Here is a 20,999-nt window from a genome sequence, read left to right on the forward strand (position 1 = left end):
GTAGCGATTTCTGCCGCAGCCAGTTTTGGTTTTGCAGCCCATCAAGGACCGCCGGGACAGTCGAGAGGGCGGCCACCCCGACAACTAAAAATGCAGCTTAGAGGTGGCCTTGAGGTGCAGCTCTTACCCCCGCAATCCGGAGGCCTTTGAGTTCGATCCTAGGAAGAGGCAGAGATGTCTCTCTTTGGGCACGCTGAGAACGGATCTGCCGAATCCAACTCCAGATTGGCAACAGGAAAGGCATCCGGCCAGTAACTTAACACTCCGCTCTATTCAGATTCCACTGCACAAGGGATTAATGGGGTCATTAAAAGAGGATGGTCCCAGCGGGGAATGAATGGCAGACGACACGAAAAGATACCCCACACTGTTGTTGTTGTTTTAACGACGGCACGGATAAAATACACTTCCTCTTGAATTTGGTGGTACATTTAAAATGTGTGCCTCTATTTTATTTTATTTAAAAAATGTTTTTTAAAAAACAACTTTGCTTTTTGCTGTTCTGACCGGGGCTGTTTCCTCACCACAATGACAACACCCCTGAGAAGATTTTTTTCTTTTTCTTGGCGCTTGCTGGTTTTTTTTTTTTCTTTTTAAATCTGGCCAGTCTGAAAATCCCACCCTAGGCAGGCGGTCCTCGACTTACGACAACAACGGAGGCCAAAATCTCTGCTGCTGAGCGAGATAGTTCTCGAACGAATCCCTGCGGCTGTTAAGTTAGCACCACGGTCGTTAAGTGAATCTGGCTGACCCCGCCCTCACTGACTGTCCTTATATAGGAGGTCTCAGGATACCCCTGGGGGACACTGCAAACTGTCATAAACGGGAGACAGTGGCCAAGTGTCTGAATTTTCATCATGGGACCTCGGTCCTAAGAAACGGAGAAACGGTCATAGGTCGTATTTTTTTTTCCGCCTCTCCGTGCCGTCGAAACATTGAACGGTCCCTAAATGAGCAGTCGTAAGTCGAGGACTAACCCATCATAGATGCTGCATTAAGGTCCGACACAATTGGAGGGGATAAACCCAAAATGTAACAGAAAGCTTGCACACCCGTTCTGAAACAATGCAATTTCACTTCGCTTCCACCTTCCCAGCTGGGTTTTCCGTAGAAAAAGAACAAAACATTAAAAATAATTAAAATTAAAAACAACACACACACACCCACCCCCTCACCCGAGGTTCCTCCAGAATTTGCCTTATGGTTCTGGAAGAGTTTTTTCCAGGCCCGCAGAAATTCCCTGCCGGGTTCGAGAATAACTTTCAGCAGGCTGGCGAGGAACAAACGCGCCACGCCACATTCATTTCGGGCGGACCCCACTGCTGCCACCAATCTGACAGGGGTGGAAAGGAAGCCTCTTCCCTTGGCGGAGGCCGATCTAGCGGGATTCCCTGGCGTAGAAGTCCACGTCGTGGCTTGAGGTCTACCAAAAGGAGATCCGGAGAAGGGCTCCCTTTCGGCGGCCGCTCACCTCACGAGAAAAACTAAGCGGCCGCCGGAACGTTAAGGGGGTTGTTTTCCTCGTCCTCCCGCGTCAGCCTGGCCGGTGTTTTTGCTACGGACGGCGAGGCCGCCATCAAATGGGCTGCCAGGTTTTGTCTATGGTCTGAATGTGCTCCTTGGCTTTCATGCGCAGCGCGGCGATGCTGGAATTCCGCTGGTCCAGGTCCTCCAAGGGGTATTTGTCCACGAACGTCGTGGCGCACGGATACGCCATGGGCTGCATGCTCTGGGGCAGGGCCGGGGGGTTGTTGAGGAAGGAGTGAGCCGGGTAGGTGGGCTGGAGGGCCTGGCTGGGGCCCATCAATCCCGAAATGCTGTGCACCGTGGTGGCACCGGAGATGGGGGAGGTCAGCCAGGGGTCCAAGGGGAGAGCGTTGCCCATCGGGCCCATGTTGGCTGCCATCGGGGGCCGGCTGAAGGACAGCACGGGGGTGTCGTGAAGCTTCATGGCGGTGGCTTCCATCTTCTCCTGTCGGCGCCATTTGGCGCGCCGATTCTGGAACCAAACCTGCGAAAGAAGCGGCGGCAGAGGAGTGAGAAATGCGGTGTGGCCAGGTGAGCTGCCCCGTGCGAGCCTGGCCAACTGGAAGATTCGCGGGGGTCCTGAGCTGGCTTGTTTTCTTGCAGACGTTTCACGACCCAGCTAGGTAACATCATCAGTGTGAGAAGGGAGTGGGGCTTTGTGGAGAGGAGGAGGAGGAGGAGGAGGACTGTAGGGTCCTTGGTGCTCTCTGAGCTGGGTGGTTTTCCTGCAGACCTTTCGTGACCCAGCTAGGTAACTTCATCAGTGTTAGAAGGGAAAGGTTTTCCGGAGAGGAGGAGGAGGAGGAGGAGGAGGAGGAGGAGGAGGAGGAGGACTGTAGGGTCCTTGAGACTCTCTGAGCTTGGTAGTTTTTTTTGCAGACATTTCATTACCAAACTAGGTAACCTCGTCAGTGCTAGAAGAAGTGAGGGGGTTGCAGGGAAGAGGAGGAGGAGGAAGAAGGAGGAGGAGAAGAAGAAGAAGAAGAAGAAGAAGAGGAGGAGGAGGTGGAGGAAGAGGAGGAGGAGGAGGAGGAAGAAGAAGAAGAAGAGGAGGAGGAGGAGGGGGGAGGAGGAGGAGGAGGAGGAGAAGAGGAGGAGGAGGAGGAAAGAGGAGGAGGGAGAAGAAGAAGAAAAGAAAAGAGAAGAAAAGAAGAAGAAGAAGAAGAAGAAGAAGAAGAAGAAGAAGAAGAAGAAGAAGAAGAAGAAGAAGAAGAAGAAGAAGAAGAAGAAGAAGAAGAAGAAGAAGAAGAAGAAGAAGAAGAAGAAGAAGAAAAGAGACAATACGATCCTTGGTGCTCTGTGAGCTTGTTTGTTTTCTTGAAGATGTTTCGTTACCCAACTAGGTAACTTCAGTGCTAGAAGGAGAAAGAGAAGAAGAGGAGGAGGAGGAGGAGGAGGAGGAGGAGGAGGAGGAGGAGGAGATGACTGTGGGATCCTTGGGACTGTATAAACTTGCTTGTTCTCTTGCAGATGTTTCATTACCAAACTAGGTAACATCATCAGTACAAGAAGGGTTTTCAGGGAGAGGAGGAGGAGGAGGAGGAGGAGGAGGAGGAGGAACTTAATTGTTTTCTTGCAGACATTTCATTACCCAAACCTAGTTTAGAGAGAACCAGGCTTAGAGAGCACCAAAGACTCCCCATTTCAGCTCTGAGCTCCTAATATTCTCCTTTATTGACGCCAGAAGATTTCCATCTCGGTTTGGGAGGCTGATCGAAACGGCCTATGTCGTTCATCTAGTCCAGTGATGGCGAACCTTTTTGTTGCAGTGTGCCGAAAGCGCGCGCTGGCACCCACAATGCAATGTGCCCTGCCCCCGAACATGCACACACAACACCCCCGCCCTGCCCTTTTACCTGCACCGCGCATGTGCGCGCCTCCTGGCTGATTTTTGGCCCGTTTGAGGCCGTTTTCGCCCTCCCGGAGGCTCGAAGGAAGCCTCGGCGGCCTCGGAAGGCCGAAAAACAGGCCCATTTCTTCACTTCCGGTATTTCCGGAAGGCCAGTTTAGCACCGTGCTTCACTTAACGGTGGCAAGGGAGGTCGTAAAATGGTGGCCAAGCTCCCTTGGCAAATGTTTCGCTTAATGACTGAAACGTTCGGGGCCAAGGGCTGACATGGAGCACCCTCTAAACGTGGCACTCCCAAGAATCCCGGGTCGAAAGCTGGCTTGTTTTGGTTTGGTTTGGTTTGCCGCCCAACCAAAGCCAACTGGATCTCGCTTACCTGGACTCGAACCTCGGGCAGGTTGACCTTCATGGCCAACTCTTCCCGGCTGTAGACGTCGGGGTAGTGGGTCTTCTCAAAGGCCCTCTCCAGCTCGTGGAGCTGGTAGGTGGTGAACGTGGTCCGGTTACGTCGGTGTTTCTTCTTGGATAGCTCCTCTTCCAGCTGTTCCGGAGTGCCGCCACCGATGTCGTCCACGCTTCTCCGTAGCTCGCTCAGCTCCCCGTCCGGTTTGCCCAGGAACATTCTGGCGTCTGAAAGGAAAAGAGAGAGAGAGGGCTGGTCCGGGAGAAGGAATGGGAAATAGAAGAGCTGGAAGGGACCCTGGGAGGTCTTCTAGACCAGCCCCCTTCATGGAAAAAAAAAAACACCCTCCAGGGATGGAGCACCCGCAAATTCTGGGGGCAAGCTATTCCGCTGGTTAGTTGTCCTCACTGTTGGGAACTGCCTCCCTTTAATTCCAGGTTGCTTCTCTCCTTGGTCGGTTTCCATCTACAGATTTACAGGTTTACAGAGTTGGAAGGGACCTTGTAGGTCATCTAGTCCAACCCCCCCACCAAAGCAGGAAACCGTATGCCATTTCACAGATTAACAGACTTGGAAGGGACCTTGTAGGTCATCTAGTCCAACCCCCTGCCCAAGAGGAGACCCTACGCCATTTCACAGATTGAGAGAGTTGGAAGGGACCTTGTAGGTCATCTAGTCCAACCCCCTGCCCAAGAGGAGACCCTACACCATTTCACAGATTAACAGAGTTGGAAGGGACCTTGTAGGTCATCTAGTCCAACCCCTCCACCGAAGCAGGAGACCCTACGCCATTTCACAGATTAACAGAGTTGGAGGGGGCCTTGCAGGTCATCTAGTCCAACCCCCGAAGCAGGAAACCGTATGCCATTCCACAGATTAAGAGAGTTGGAAGGGACCTTGTAGGTCATCTAGTTCAACCCCCTGCCCAAGAGGAGACCCTACACCATTTCACAGATTAACAGAGTTGGTAGGGACCTTGTAGGTCATCTAGTCCAACCCCTCCACCGAAGCAGGAGCCCCTACGCCATTTCACAGATTAACAGAGGTGGAAGGGGCCTTGCAGGTCATCTAGTCCAACCCCCTATCCAAGCAGGAGACCCTACGCCATTTCTGACAAATGGCAGTCCAATCTCTTCTTGAAAGTCTCAAGCGATGGCGCTCCCACAACTTCCATTGGTTGATTGCTGTCACTGTCAGAAAATTTTCTCCTTATTTCCAGGTTGAATCTCTCCTGGATCAGTTTCCTTCCATTGTTCCTTGTCTGGCCTTCGGGGGCTTTGGAGAAGAGCTTGACCCCCTTCCTTACTAAGGCTTTACAAAGCGGGACAAGACTTGGCAAGACGAAGTGGGAAAGAAAGCCAGGTAGACTTGTGACGTTGCAGCAGAAAAGGCCAATGACATTAAGAGGTTGTAGAATTGACTGGATTCCAAAGGCAGGAAAAGGAACAAGCCACCTGTGCTACTCCGAGCGCCTTCAGCATCCAGTCCTTCATGGATTTTGGCTATATGAAAACTGCCCAGAGTCACATTATTTATTTATTTTATTTTATTTTTTATTTTATTTATTTGTCAATTGTTTACAAGATAATAAGTATAAGTGTATACATAATTATGAATACATGATATGGGTACATATAAGAAAAATAAAAGAAAAATAAAAGAAACAATAGGACAGGGACGGTAGGCACGTCGGTGCGCTTATGCAGGCCCCCTACAGACCTCTTAGGAAAAGGGTGAGGTCAATAGTAGACAGTCTAAGGTTAAAGTTTTTGGGGTTTGGGGAAGAAACTACAGAGTCGGGTAGAGTATTCCAGACATTGACCCCTCTGTTGCTGAAGTCGTATTTCCTGCAATCAAGCTTGGTGCGGTTAACCTTGAGTTTGTATCTGTTGTGTGCTCTTGTGTTGTTATGGTTGAAGCTGAAGTATTCATTGACAGGTAGGACATTGCAATGTATGATTTTATATACCATGCTTAAATCAGACCGAAGACGGCGTAATTCAAGGTTTTCTAGTTCTAGAATTTCAAGTCTGGTGGCATAAGGTATTCTACAACGAGTAGAGGAGTGGAGAACTCTTCTTGTGAAATATTTCTGGACTTTCTCAATTGTGCTAATATCAGATACGTAATGTGGGTTCCAGACTGATGAGCTGTATTCGAGTATTGGTCTAGCAAATGTTTTGTATGCTCTAGTTAGTAGTGTGATATTACCAGAGAAAAAGCTACGTAGGATTAGGTTAACAACTCTTAATGCCTTTTTGGCTATGTAGCTACAATGGGCTCTAGCACTTAGATCATTAGAGGTGAGTATTCCAAGGTCCTTTACAGAGCTTGGATCATCAACAAGATCTTGACTATTCAGCTTGTATTTTATTTTCGGATTTTTTTTGCCAATATGTAAGACAGAGCATTTATTTGTTGAGATTTGAAGTTGCCATTTGTTTGACCATTCTGATACACAGTCAAGATCTTTTTGAAGGGTAGCAGTATTGTCTGTGGTATTGAACAGCTTTACATCATCAGCGAAAAGAACGCAGTTGCTCTTAATATGATCACAGAGGTCATTTATGTAGAGTATGAAGAGAGTTATTACTATTAGGTGGGGCTGCGCTGCCCCAAAGAAGAGAGGATCAAGGTATTCTCCAAGGCACCTGAAGGCAGGATAAGAAGCAACGGGTGGAAACTAATCCAGGAGAGAAGCAACCTGGAACTAAACTTCCTGACAGTGAGGAAAATTAATCTGTGGAACTGCCTGCCACCAGAAGTTGTGGGTGTGCTTCATCACTGAAGGTTTTTAAGAAGAGATTGGAGAGCCAATATTGGACAAAAATAAATACACGGTTATAAAAAAATGATTAAGCAACACCTAGATTTAAAACCAGAAATATTTTTGTTGGGTATCCTATCTGAAAAAATACAATATCTACTTTGACACGTATTAACAGCAGCTAGAACTGTGTTTGCACAATAGTGGAAAAACTGTGTTTGCACAACAGTGGAAAAACAAAGAGATTTGCCTACAGAGGAAAATGTAATTTTTTAAAAAATATATTAGGATGTGCAGAAATGGATAGTTTAACACCTAAAATTAAGGAGAAGGAAGAAACTTAATACTTTTTTATCTGGGATTTGTTTTATCAATGGCTAACCAGCAGAAACAGAAGTTAGAAACCCAAATGTATTAGAGAATTAAATAAGGTTCACTAAAATGGATGAGCAAATATTATTAACATATGATCGTTATTAAGGTTGTGAACATTATTATCGTTATAATTATTGCTTCTTAAAACTAATTGTACCCAAACAACAGAATGTTTATGTAGACATTGAAATTTTTATGTTTAATTAAAAAAACTAAAAAAGAAAAGATTGGACAGCCATTTGTCTGAAATGTGATAGGCGGTTGGACTAGAATAGTCAGATGAGATAATCAGAGTTGGAAGGGACCTTGTAGGTCATCTAGTCCAACCCCCCCCCCGCCCAAGCGGGACACCCTACACCATTTCTGACAAATGTGGTGACCAAAACTGGATGCAGTACTCTAGGTGTGGCCTTACTAAGGCTTTATAGAGTGGTATGAGTACCTCCCTTGATGTTGATTGTATCCCTCTGTTAATACAATTTAGGATTGCATTAGCTTTTTTGGCTGCTGCTGCACAGGGCTGGCTCCTATTTAGCTGGTTGTCCACTGAGACTCCAAGATCCCTCTCACAGTGACTGCTAATAGTGTTTGCCAACCAGGGGGCTGAGAAAATTTTGGTGGTCCGCAGAGAAATGTCTCCCCCAAAGCAATTAATCCAGGCTGTGCGGGAACACAAGGCTGCACCGTCCACATGGCCTGCAGAAACACAAGGCTTGCATTGCTTGCATTGCCAACAACACGAGGTAGTGAGGGGAGGGGGGTAAAGGGGGGAGGGGGGAGAACTTGTCCCACGCGCCTGGCCTGGCCACCAGACTGCTCCTTTCTGCTTCTTCCTTCTTCTGCTTTTGGCTGCACGCAAGGAAAGCAGCCAAAGTCTTCCTTTGTCTCCCCCAAACTGAGTCTTTGGGACCCTGCAAGGCCTCCTGCGCCAAGAGGCTGCGCTGGTGCAACAAGTTTCACAAAGACTCATTTCTGGCAGAGTTTGGGGGAGAGAAAGAAAGACTTCTGCTGCTGCTGCTGCTTTCCTTGCATGAAGCCAAAAGTCTCTCTCTCTCCCCCTGAGAACGGAGCTGGAGACGGTATCCTGCAATCCCAAATAAAGTACGATCGATCGGTAGGAAAACGGGGTGGGGGATTTTCCTGCAGACTTTTTTGGGGGGATTTTCCCAGGGTCTCTGGCCCATGGGATTTACAATTCTGAGTTTGGTGGTCCCTGAGGTCCAAAAGGTTGGCGACCCCTCGACTCGATCACTTACAAGGTCCCTTCCAACTCTGTTCTTCTGTTATATTATTACTATTTCTGTTTGTTTTTGTTGTTGTTGTTTTTTTGTCGTGAAAAACAATCCTTGGGAAGGGGGGAAAACGTCAATCTTAAAGCAGTGGGGAACACACATCGGAGGGAAATCAAGGGTTTCGTGAAGAAAGGACGAAGGAACATCTGGCTGGGACGGTGAGTTGCTTCACTTCACCCAGAAGGTGGATTTACACTTTTTTTTTTGCTGTAACATTTAGCCACAGCTTGTTGACTAGAGAAACTTGTTTATCTCTTTTCTGCTTTTATTTACTTCTGGAGGTTTGGCATTATTATAATTGACATTATTTTGATTTGGAAGAAGGTTCCTGGCTTCGAAGTTGTCTCAACCTTGGACTTCAACTCCCAGGCATGCCTGGCCGGGGGATTCTGGGAGTTGCAAGTCCGCGCATCTTCAAGTTGGCGTGGTTGAGGAATGTTTGCCCTGTTTAATTTTGCAAGCAAAGAGAATGCCGGACTGACCTCCAATCCAGCTTTTACGCGCGTATGGCAGGAGAAAGCTGAACGGAGCCTCCAGGTTTAGTAATAGTCTACCGCTGAACATCGTCAGCCTTTGCATACGAGGCCTGCCGTTTTGGGTTCCCAAAAGTCCTTTGGTTGCTGGAGAGGTCAGGAAAGTCAATATAAGATCACTGTGGCATTGTGTGGTCAAATCCCCATCTGTTTTTCATTTGTCTGGCCACCATCTATCTCTTTGTCTGTGTCTATATTTATCATCTCTCTCTCTTCTCTCTCTCTCTCTCTTCTATTTCTCTCTCTCTCTCTCTTCTATTTCTCTCTCTCTCTCTCCTCTTTCTCTCTTTCTCTTCTATTTCTATCTATCTATCATCTATCCTCTATCTATCAAAATGAAATTCAATGTAAAATGAGCCATGGTGGCGCAGTGGTTAGAGTGCAGTACTGCAGACTTATTCTGCTGACTGCCGGCTGACTGCAATTTGGCAGATCGAATCCCACCAGGCTCAAGGTTGACTCAGCCTTCCATCTTTCCGAGGTGGGTAAAATGAGGACCCAGATTGTTGGGGAGCAAAAGGCTGACTCTGCAAACCACTTAGAGAGGGCTGGAAAGCACTGTGAAGCGATGTATACATCTAAGTGCTATTGCTATCCATCCATCCATCAGGTGGTCTGTCTGTCTGTCTGTCTGTCTATGCGTCTCTATCTATAACAGAGGGATACAATCAAGATCAAGGGAGGTGCTAATAACACTCTATAAAGCCTTAGTAAGGCCACAGCTAGAGTCCTGCATCCAGGTTTGGTCACCACATTATAAAAAAGATGTTGAGACTCTAGAAAAAGTGCAGAGAAGAGCAACCAGGATGATGAGGGGACTGGAGGCTAAAACATACGATGAACGTTTGCAGGACTTGGGCTTGGCTAGTCTAGTAAAGAGAAGGACCAGGGGAGACAGGAGAGCATCTTTCAATATTTGAGGGGCTGCCCCAGAGAAGAGGAAGGGGTCAAGCCTTTCTCCAAAGCCCCCGGAGGCCAGACAAGGAATAATGGATGGAAACTGATCCAGGAGAGATTCAACCTGGAAATAAGGAGAAACTTTGTGACAGGGAGAACAATCAACCGATGGAACAGAAGTTGCTCTTGGAAGTTGTGGGAGCGCCATCACTTGAGACTTTCAAGAAGAGACTGGACTGCCATTTGTCAGAAATGCTGTAGGGTCTCCTGCTTGGATGGTGGGGTTGGACTAGATGACCTACTAGGTCCTGTCCGACTCTGTTAATCTGTATCTGTAAACTATGTTTCTATTGTCTGTCTGTCTGTCAATCTATCATCCCACCCACCTATACCTATCTACTGTATCATCTCTCTCTCTCTCTCTCTCTCTCTCTCTCATCTTTCTATCTCTCTATCTCTCTCTCTCTCTCTCTCTCTATCTATCTATCTATCTATCTATCATCTATCTATCGCATTCAGCTTTGTTCGGGTATTTTCCCACGTCATTGTAGTTGTGCTTTTAAAGTTGTAGCAACGTTTCGGCAGAATCTCATCTGCCATCAGGCTTCTGTACAGTGTTCATCTGTGAGTCAGACTTTTACGGTGGTTTCAGATTTAAATTTGGGGCAGCCTATTTCTCTCTCTCTCTCTCTCTCTCTATCTATCTATCTATCTATCTCTATCTCTATCTACCCATCCATCCACCCATCCATCCCTCTCACTCTCTCTCTCTCTCTCTCTCTCTATCTCTATCCACCCATCCATCCACCCATCCATCCATCCATCCCTCTCTCTCTCTATCTGTCTCTCATCTATCTGTCTGTCTGTCTGTTATCATCTACCGTATCTATATCATCTTGACTTTTTGGATCACATCTTGGGAAGAAAACTGCTTTTGAACTGCTGCAGTTCTCTTTCCCAATTCATGGCCTCAAGATGTGCAAGACTCCAAGCCCCAGAATTCCCTAGGCGACCAGGAATTCTGGGAGTTGAAGTCCAGCATTTCCTGGGGTTTCTGACGATGGGGGGTTATTTCCCCCCCACACTTTTGCTAAGCCTTTTTAAAAAATATATATTATTATCCAGAAACCGTTACCCTCTCCTTTGCTGCCTCCTTTGCCCTGGATTAGAAAGCGTTATCTTTCTTCTTCCTTTTGTTTTTAATCTGCGGGGATCTAGTCGAAATCTTTAAATAAAACAGCCACCGCAAATACATAATCCCTTGGGAATCTGCGCAGGGAGAAAAGCGATCTGAGATAAGAAAGAGAGAGGGTGGGGGAGAGAGGATGAACGAGGCAGAAAGACGCTTGGATCGGCACAATTTGCAAGCCTGCTTTGGAAAAACGGGGGCTGCTTTTTTTCATCCAGGTTCAACATTGGGGTGTGAGTTGTTTCCCTCCCAAACCTGAGTATAAAATTCCCAATTCCTTTAGGACAGTGGCTGCCAACCAGTGGGCTGGGGACCACTGGTGGTCCGTGAGAAAACTTGGGTGGTCCGCAGAGAAATGTCCCCCCCCTCCAAAGCAATTAATCCAGGCTGTGCGGGAACACAAGGCTGCGCCGCCCACATGGCCCGCGGGAACACAAGGCTTGCGTCGCTTGCATTGCAAACAACATGAGGTAGTGAGGGGAGGGGGGAAGGGTGGAGGGGGGGAACTTGCCCCACTCGCCCCACGCACCTGGCCTGGCCATTGGGCTGATTCTTTCCGCTTCTTTCCTCTGTTTTTGGCTGCACGCAAGGAAAGCAGCCAAAGTCTGTCTTTCTCTCCCCCAAACTCCGCCAGAAATGAGTCTTTGGGACCCTGCAAGGCCTCCTGCCCGGAGAGGCTCATTTCTGGCGGAGTTTGGGGGAGAGAAAGAAAGACTTTGGCTGCTTCTGCTGCTTTCCTTGCACGAAGCCGAAAGTCTCTCCTCTCTCTCTTGTTCTCCCCCTGAGAACGGAGCTGGAGACGGTATCCTGTGATCCCAAATAAAGAACGATCGATCGGTAGGAAAACGGGGTGGGGGGATTTCCCCGCAGACTTTTGGGGGGATTTTCCCAGAGTCTTTGGTCCACGGGATTTAAAATGATGAGTTTGGTGGTCCCTGGGGTCCAAAAGGTTGGCGCCCCCTGCTTTAGGAGGCAGCACAGAGGCTTTGCAACAGCTTTTGCTGCCCTCCGGTGGTCACGCAAGGCTTTGCATTCCTGATCTGCTCCAACTGTTTGGCGTGTTTTTTTTCTAACTCGGGAACTTTTCAGACCTGCGGATTTGAACTCCCAGAATCCCCCAGCCGGACATGCCAGTTGCTAAGTTGGAGAAGCAGCGGGATAAAGGATGGGGAGTTACAGATAGTCCTTGACTTACGACCGTACAGCGATGGTTGTACAGCAAATTGTCATGGGACTGGGCCCGATTTTACAATCTTTTTTTCCCCCCAGTGGTTGTTAAGTGAAACAATTGTTTGTTTATTGGATGTCTTTGCCTAAACCCCAGAAATGAACCCTGGTTCATGGCAAAAACATCGTAAAAATTGTGGTCTGGTGACCGAGGGATTCTGCAAACGGTGCTTTAAAGAACTTTGGAACTGAGTTGTAAGTACCTTTTGGGGAGAGGCATCCATGGTAAGTTCAAATGGTCATTGAATGAGCGGTCCTAATCTGAGGACTACCTGTTTTTGGATTCCAAATAATGTACCTCTGCAGAATGCCAAGATGGACCCATTGATTACATTTCTTTCAGATATGGTGGATGGATCCCCTATGTAGGGATGTCTACATTTATCTCTAGCTGTCTGTCATCTATCTACCATCTATTTATCTATCTATCTGTCTGTCTGTCTGTCTGTCTGTCTGTCTGTCTATCTTTATCTATCCATCTACCTGTCTCTATCTTCTGTCTGTCAGTCTGTCTGTCTCTCTCTATCAGCTATCTTTCTATCATCTATTAACTATCATCTATCTATCTATCTATCTATCTATCTATCTATCTATCTATCTATCTCTACCTACCTACCTACCTACCTACCTACCTACTTACCTATTCTAAGATATAGTTTGAAAAATTCCATGGATGAAAATCCTAAAGGGGAAAACAACTCAAGAATCTTGGGAAACTCTGAAAAGTACCATCATAAAAGCCCAGACCAGCACAATACCCCTGAGAAAGAAAAACAAGAAATCCAAGAAGAAACCAGCATGGCTGAACAAAGATTTCTCTGACAAATTGAAAGACACAAAGGACAAGTACACAAAAATGGAATGAGAGCTACATTCATGAAGGCAGAGTATCAGAGATAGCCCAAATCTTGCAAAGATGAAGTCAGGAAAGCAAAGGCTCCGAATGAACAAAGACAACAAAAATCAAAGATAATAATAAAAATAAAAGAACAAGGAAAAAAAGTCAAGGAAGCAGTCAGTTGGCCAATGGGAGAGGATGGCAAGGAAGCAACAGAGAGGCAGCAGAGAGAGAGAGAGAGAAAGAAACCTCACAAGTCCCCAGTCACTGGATAGAGGATCTAAGTGTGAGAAAGACAGATCACCTATAAGTGTGAGAAAGGATTTGTTTCTCAGATATACCTGTAAATATAGATATGTCCCTATAGATTGGTAATTGTAGCTAGCTAAAAGCTAGAATAACAAAGTTGGAAGGGACCTTGGAGATCCTCTAGTCCAACCCCCTGCCCAGGCAGGAGACCCTATCCCATTCCAGACAAATGGTCATCCAATCTCTTCTTGAAAACCTCCAGTGTTGGAGCATTTACAATTTCTGGTGGCAGGCTGTTCCACTGGTTAATTGTGTTCCCTGTTTGGAAATTCCTCCTTAGTTCTAAGTTGCTTCTCTCCTTGGTTAGTTTCCACCCATTGCTTCTTGTCCTGCCTTGAGGTGTTTTGGGGACTAGGTGGACCCCCTCTTTTTTTTGGGGGGGGGGAGGGCAGTCCCACAAATATTGGAAGACTTGCTATACACATCACCCCTCCACCTTCTTTTTATTAAACCGGACATACCCAATGGCATCAGGCAGAAAAGATTGGAGAGCTGCAAGATCAGGAGGGAAATTCATCAGCCTTTGCAGTTCTGACCCAAACCTTGTTCAAAGAAAACAAACGCCAAACAGAGGTAACGGCAAAAACCTTTTAATGATCCTTTACGAATTCCGTTCCTTTCCGGTTAAAAGGCTGTTTCCAACGAATAGTCTCTGATAAGAACCAGCCTTGCCAAGGTGGTGCAAGGCTGCCAAGAACACTAGATAACGTTGCCAAGAAATACTTCAAACACAAAGAGTCTCCAAACACAAACTACGAGAGCCCAAACGTCCACAAAGCTTGAGTGCAAAAACTTCTTTGCTTCCTGCAAAGAACTCCGGGTTCTCAGCTGGCTTTTTATCTCTTAAGGGAGGGGCCATCCCCTGGCAACCTTACTCCCGAGTTGCCCGTGCTGCGGCAGCTGCTCTTTCCTTCAAGCAGCCCAGACACACTGAGCTCAGGCTCCTCGGGAACCTCCTCATCGCTGCTGCCAGCCTCCACAATCTCTGAAGGCAGCACTCCACTCCCTGATGGTCCTGGCCCCAACCCTGCATCACATGCAGGCCTCTCTCCGAGACCTCAGCTGTCCCACACCTGCTGCCGGTGAACCACAAAACCTGCTGATTAAAAGCATTAACCTCCACCCCCTAGTGGGACAGGCCTGGGCAGGGAAGCCCCCCCCCCTCCATGGGCCAAGACCTCTTTGCCAGGATTCCGGCAGTTACCCCCCCCCATTTAAATCCTGAGCCTCGAGCCCAACTTCCAAAAAACTTCCAAAGGATTTATTGGGAATTAACATGCCGGCACTGCCTGGGTGTTGCCGATTCTGAGACACATCATTTCCTGTCACCCTTGACCCTGGTTCTCCCCCACCCCTCTGGGTGTATCGTAATTCATATCCTCCAATGGGACACATCCATAGCCCAGAGTCATCCATCAGGCTCTCCGGTTAGATATTTGCGCGGCAGAAACTTCAGTCGCCTAGTTACTACCTTTGAAAAACATGTATCCCTTTCTGTTGGCCGCTCTAAAAAGACCAGAGAAATATTTTAGGAGTTGACATTCCCACTCCCCCACTTCTCTTCTCACCTTCGGCATTCTCAGCACCACCACAGAAATGGGATTCAACTTCCCCCTCCTTCTCAAAAGGCAGCGATAGACTCCAGTTATTATTTGGGCACTGTAAGCAGAGAGGGAAGGAATGGAGTCACCTGGCGGAGGGCAGGACAGGGCCGGCCGGCCAGAAGGTGAGCATCTCTCCGTGGCACCATTTGATGGAGGCCCTTTCGCGCTTAATCCTTTAAGGCGGACTCCTGGTTTACCTGGAGTTTAGTTTTGGGTTTTCAGGAGGCAAACGACGCCTTTTCGGAGCCCATCAAGGTCGAATGAAGAAGTAAATAAACGTTTACTTAGAATTGATCTGGAAAGACTGCGGGACTTCTGGTCCTGAATTTTCTTTCCGCATCCTACTCTGCAGAACCCATCTGGAAGGGTTTTTTTTAAAACAACTACTCAGGATTGGCGTTGACAAGTTTACGCTTGAACTCCTGCCTACTTTTAAAAAGAAAAAAAAATTAAAAAAAAAATATTTATTTTTTAAAACCACCTGACTGTCGACGTTGCTCTTTTGCATTCAAAGCAAATGCACTAAAAAGATAATTCAAATAAAGTGCAAAACAAAAAGCACACAATATCAACCAAGCGGCCGCAAGGTTGTGATTCAAAAAACTAAAACACCGCAAATTGAAATGCGACTTTCATTCATGAATTAAAATGCAATTTGAACGGGGTTTTGTAACCATCAAAACCCTGTTCAAAAGCTTGGAAAATGGTGAAATTCTCCACGGGGGTCACCCAAATGAGGCCAGCTGCACCCAGAGTGGGCCTCCAATCACACGGTCACAACTGTCATACTGATTGTGTTGACACACACACACACAATCCTCCCTTTCTGTGACATGCAACACTTGGACAACTTTAGGAACGTATGCATTATTTCATCTGTGCCAGCCAACGGAAGGACGGCTCTATTTAACAAGGAACGGCTCTTGCTGAAAACGATTTGAAACTGAGGGGCAGCGTTTGGCACTTGAACCCAGGGCCCCCTGCCACCTCTGGATCCCTCTCTCTTAAGTCTCTTACTGAAGCGCCTTCTCCGAAGAGGTGCTGAGAAATGCAAATCTGAAATGAAAAGGGCACCAAGCAGTAATCTCCTGCCCGGTGGAGTGTTAGCCCACCAAGTCTGAAGGGAGCGACCTTGGGGGCATCTGCCTCACGTTTTTGGGCCATCCTGTTGACCAACCACTCAGGATCAGTGGGGGCGCCTGAATTCATCCCCGAACTGGCCAAATGCAAAAGACCAGGCCAGGCAAACAGACAATGCCAAAAGCTGCCAGAGTTCTACTTTCTTGCTGGAGAAATTTAGGAAATTGTTATGCCACCTTTATGAATCTGGAAAATAACTTTGAGGAGACAAAACATATCCAACACACTTTCTCTCTCCTCCTTTTCCCACAACAGCCCTGTGAGGTGGGCAAGGCTGACTGGCCCAAAGTCACCCAGCTGGTTTTCATGCCTAAGGCAGGACTAGAACTCACCATCTCCTGGCGATGGGCCCAAAGATCACCTAGTCGGCTTTGGTGGCTAAGGCAGGACTACAATTCAGAGTCTTCTGGTGATGGGACCACTCAGTTGACTTTCATAAAGAAGGTAGGACTAGAACTCCCTGTCTCCTGGTGATGGGCCCAAAAATCATATAGTCAGCTTTTGTGCCTAAGGCAGGACTAGAACTCATCATCTCCTGGTGATGGGTCCAAAAATCACATAGCTTTCATGCCTAAGGTGGGACTAGAACTCACCATCTCCGTCATTGGCCCGAAGTCACCCAGCTGGCTTTCCCGGATGGTGAGACTAGAACTCACCATCTCCTAAATCACTTAGCTTTCATGCCTAAGGCAGGACTAGAATTCACTGACTCCTGGTGACCGGCCCACTCGGTCGACTTTCATAAAGAAGATAAGACTAGAACTCCCTGTCTCCCGGTGATGGGCCCAAAAATCATATAGTCAGCTTTTGTGCCTAAGGCAGGACTAGAACTCATCATCTCCTGGTGATGGGTCCAAAAATCACATAGCTTTCATGCCTAAGGTGGGACTAGAACTCACCATCTCCGTCATTGGCCCGAAGTCACCCAGCTGGCTTTCCCGGATGGTGAGACTAGAACTCACCATCTCCTAAATCACTTAGTCAGCTTTCATGCCTAAGGCAGGACTAGAATTCACCGACTCCTGGTGACTGGCCCAAGGTCACCCAGTCGACTTTCATAAAGAAGGCAGGACTAGAACTCACCGTCTCTTGGTGATCAGCCCAAAGTCATCCAGCTGGTTTTCACAAAGACGGTGAGACTAGAACTCACCATCTCCTGGTGATGGGCCCAAAAATCACATAGTCGGCTTTCGTGGCTAAGGCAGGACTAGAATTCACCGACTCCTGGTGACCGGCCCAAGGTCACCCAGTCGACTTTCATAAAGAAGGCAGGACTAGAACTCACCGTCTCCTGGTGATCACCCAGCTGGCTTTCATGCCTAAAGTAGGATGTGTACCTACCGTCTCTGGGGCGCCTTAACCACTAGGCCAAACTGCCTCTAAGAGAAGATCTGAGCTTGAAAGCCAGCTGGGGTTTCCCTCTGCCGTTCGTATAGCGAGCAAAATCGAGACACCACCATCCCGAGTCCCTTTCTAATCCTCCTTCCCCTTTTCCTCTACTTTCTGGTCTAGAGACTTTTGCACCCTTTATTTCGTAACGGGTCCTTGGAAAAACATGAATTTTCGCAACCGCACCGATTTCCAAAAATACCGATTTCAGAACATACCGATTTCAGAAAAACACAACACTTTTTTTCCCAAGTGGTTTTGGGTACAAAGTGTCCCTCCTGCTTTCTTCTGGCAGGACCCTCCTCTGAATCAGAAACAGAATAGAGCTGAAAGGGACCTTGGAGGTCTTCTAGTCTAACCCCTTGCTCAAGTAGGAGCCCTTATACCACTTCAGACAAGTGGCTGTCCGGTCTCTTCTTAAAAAAACTCCAGGGATGAAGCACCCACAATGTCTGAAAGTTGTGCTTTTAAATTGAGGACTATCTGTAAACTAAAGGTCCCTTTTTAAACTGGTGCAGAAATAAAAAAAAAATATATCTAAAACCATTGGTTGGTATTTTTCTACATTGATTGTGCTGGAAACTCGGAGAACGTTGTAGTTGCAAGCTGTGTTTTTGCTTGGATTCGAGACAAACAGGACACCCTATTTATGTTACGGGGCATTTTTCACTTAAATTCATTTCACGGGCCCTTTTTTTCACCATCTCGGGACATTACCCCGCATTAGGAGAACTGGTTCTAACACAACCACACTGTGGACACGCAGCCACACGGCCCGACAGATTTCCAAAGCATCCTGAGAATCACTGTGGGGGCAGGGAAGGCAACAGGGGGGAATTCAAACCCCAGCTTGTGGGTTCGACGGAGTTTCCTTCATTTCGGAATAAAATTCGCGCAAGACCGAATACGAGAGCACGGAGACGAGGGAGAGAAAAAAATGCATCGAAGAATCGACTCTCATTAATTCTCATTGGATCGTGTCTCCCTGGTCTTAACTCCAGTTTTCTCTTTGGGAAGGAAGCAATTAAAAACGTCTTATATCGAAGCCGAATGGATGCAAATGTGTACCGGCGTCTGAAGAAATGCCATTAAAGTACAATCGCTTGCTGCGTTCCACAAACATTTTCTTGACTAGCACTGAGGATGTTACCCAGTTTGGGGTAACAAAATGTCTGCAGGAAAACCACCAACCTCAGATCCTCCCAAGGACCTTTCGTTTCCACCCTGAACTACAAATAATCTCCTTTATTGAAACGTTTTCCTGCCCAGGTTGAATCTTCGGCTGTTGAGGTCATCCAGCCCAACCCCGTTCTCAATCGGAGAATGCAAACCAGAACTCCTCTTTATGTGGAGGATTGGCTTCCACAATTCCACCAACTCCCTCTAGGAAATTTCATATCCCAGCCGAATTCAAGTTCACAATTCCAAAACCCTGATAATACCAAGTAACTGTCTCGCCCTCCTTTCTCCTTTCCCTCTTTTCTCACGGGAAAACTAACCCTGCAACCTTCCAAGCGAGATGAAATGTTTAAGAAGCTCAGGAGAAAACCAACAACTCGGCCTAAATCTGAAGAAAACGAAGCCGGCATCTGTCCCTATTTCTGCAAAAGCCACATTCGAGGGGCCGCTGTCTTGGGCCTCGCCCTCCGAGCGAAATCGGAAGCGGACGGCAGCAATCATGGAAAATACCCCCCCCCCCGTGTTAGCCGCTGCTGATTAATCACAACCACAATGACACTAACAATAAGAAAAGCATCCTCTAAGTCCAGGCCGGGATGTTCCCTGCTTACGGATATCAACTGATTTATTCTTATCTCTTGTTTTCCGCTTCTGGACTTCGGTGGACAGCTCCTCTCTCGTCCGCCGTCTTGGCTGCGGCCTCCTTTTTGTAAGCCATGAATTCCACTTGGGTTTTGAATTTTAGCCCACATTTGGCAGGCAGGCAACCCAACTCCCTGAGGCCCATGCCTTCCAAGCCATACCTTCCTAGGTATCCCAAGAACGGGTCGATCCCCAGCGAAGAGATTTCCATCGCAACCGAAAGGTTCAAATGTCCTAAAACGGAAACATGACGCAGGGCGGATTGAATCCAACCCCTTTTTTGCCCAACGGAGGAGGGGCAGGCTAGCTAAATTAAGGGTAAAAAGCTTTTCCTCCCCCCATACATGCTGGGGTGCTCAAGCAGACTTCCATCCACCTTCCAAAAAAAGCAGTGTCCCCCCCCAACCCCACCCTCGATTTGTAGAAGGAGAAAATCGGAGAGAGACGTTTTTTGGGGGGATGGTTGCATTCAGCTTGAAGCTGGCCTGAATTTCTCGGTGCTTGGGACTCCTTTGGAAAGGGAGGGGAAGGCAGGAAAGGAAGCCGCCCCCCCCCCAAAAAAAAACCTGTTGCCAGGAAGGGACCATTGTACCAAGGAGGCCTCTGCGCCCTAGAGTGGAGAGGGACCTGGGAGGTCGTCTAGTCCAACCCCCCCCTGCTGGAGCAGGAGGCCCCGTTACCATCTCAGACCGATGGCCTTCCCTTCGCTCCTTAAAAGTGATGGGAGCACCCACGCCATTTCGGAAGGCAAAGCCGTCCCCACTGCTTCGTGGTCCTCCCTGGTAGACCGTTCTCCTCCTCCTTCGTCTCAGGTTCGCTTCTTCCTCCTTGCTTCGTTTCCATCCTTCGCTTCCCATCCTGCCTCCGGGGGCTCTGGAGAATCAGTTGGCCCCCGGACTCACCGTTGGGGCAGCCCCTCAAATAGTGGGAGGGGGGCTATCACACACACACACACACACACACACCCCTCCAAGCCTTCCTTTTCTCGAATTCTTGCAACTCTTCTTCTGGCCCCTTTCACCTGACTTTGCAACAGGTCTCTCTGCCCTTTGCGTCCTCATCGCCTCGTGGGAATCGGGAATTCCCGCAGGGAAGCGGGAGCGCCAAGCCCAAAGGAGGCTCCCCCTCCCAAAAAAACACCCCAACCCCCCACCCCCACCAGCTAAAAAAGGCAAACCTAACCACCGTGATATTACCTGGCTGGAGATGCCGGATAGGAAGAACTTTCTTTTGGAGCGGGGAGGAAGAGGTTGTTTTGTTTTGGTGCACGAGTCTCTGTGGGTCTCCTGGCCGGCTGGACGCCCCCAAGGCTGTTTCGGGTCTCGCAGCTGTCCAAGGACCTCGGACAAGTCCCGGGATTAAGACGGGCTGATTAATTGGCGGGCCTTCCCCTTTTAAGAGTGATTGACAGCTGCTGCGCCTTGCAAAAGTAATTGCCGCTAAATGAGCCTTCCTTTGGTCCAGAAGCCAGCAGAAGGTCCGGGGTTGGGTTGGGTTGGGGGGCCGGTCTCTTCCTCTCTTTCTCTCCCACCGCACCCCCCCACTCCAAGCCCACCCCCCACCCCAACTGTCTCCTGCACAAAAGAGCCTTCCCTTGTAATCCCCTCATTACAGAAGAAAGAAGAATTAGAAACAGAAGGAATTGGGGAGGGGGTCAAGCTGGAACAATGGCCTTTGTCTTTGGGCAAGGGGGGAGAGGCGAGGGGAAAGGAAGGGGGGGTGTCTGGAGGCTGTGTGTGTGTGTGGACCCCCTCGCTGGGGGTGGGGGGGGTATGGCTTGGCAAAGCTGTACAGCTGGAGGGCTGGTGTGGGTCCTGGGATGGGGGGGGGAAGGGGCTT

The 20,999-nt window shown here is 48.1% G+C and overlaps 1 protein-coding gene across 3 annotated transcripts; it reads right to left on the bottom strand.

The window, feature by feature from the left end:
* Positions 1–373: 373 nt before the first annotated feature.
* LOC113454211 (retinal homeobox protein Rx1-like) lies at positions 374–20,523 on the bottom strand. Of its 3 annotated transcripts, none has more exons than XM_087922578.1 (3): positions 20,357–20,523; positions 3,753–4,006; positions 374–2,011 (listed from the first exon to the last, which is right to left on the bottom strand). In XM_087922578.1, the coding sequence occupies exons 2-3, from the start codon at positions 3,996–3,998 to the stop codon at positions 1,577–1,579; spliced, it is 681 nt and encodes a 226-aa protein (XP_087778704.1). In that variant the 5' UTR covers positions 3,999–4,006; positions 20,357–20,523; the 3' UTR covers positions 374–1,576. The 3 variants fall into 3 exon arrangements, with proteins under 3 accessions (XP_087778704.1, XP_087778707.1, XP_087778705.1); XM_087922581.1 differs by lacking the exon at positions 20,357–20,523 and adding an exon at positions 19,322–19,364; XM_087922579.1 differs by lacking the exon at positions 20,357–20,523 and adding an exon at positions 19,130–19,303.
* Between the last annotated feature and the right edge of the window lie 476 nt (positions 20,524–20,999).

This window comes from Pseudonaja textilis, chromosome 1, assembly GCF_049901715.1.
Source record: "Pseudonaja textilis isolate UNSWEBS1 chromosome 1, rPseTex1.2, whole genome shotgun sequence".
Taxonomy (NCBI): domain Eukaryota; kingdom Metazoa; phylum Chordata; class Lepidosauria; order Squamata; family Elapidae; genus Pseudonaja; species Pseudonaja textilis.

What these genes read in the sequence shown, in the direction of transcription:
- LOC113454211 (XM_087922578.1), bottom strand. Translation starts at nt 3,998, where the DNA reads ATGTTCCTGGGCAAACCGGACGGGGAGCTGAGCGAGCTACGGAGAAGC. An exon ending in TGCCCGAGGTTCGAGTCCAG is followed by an intron (nt 2,012 to 3,752) that starts GTAAGCGAGATC and finishes CTTCTTTCGCAG; the next exon opens with GTTTGGTTCCAGAATCGGCG.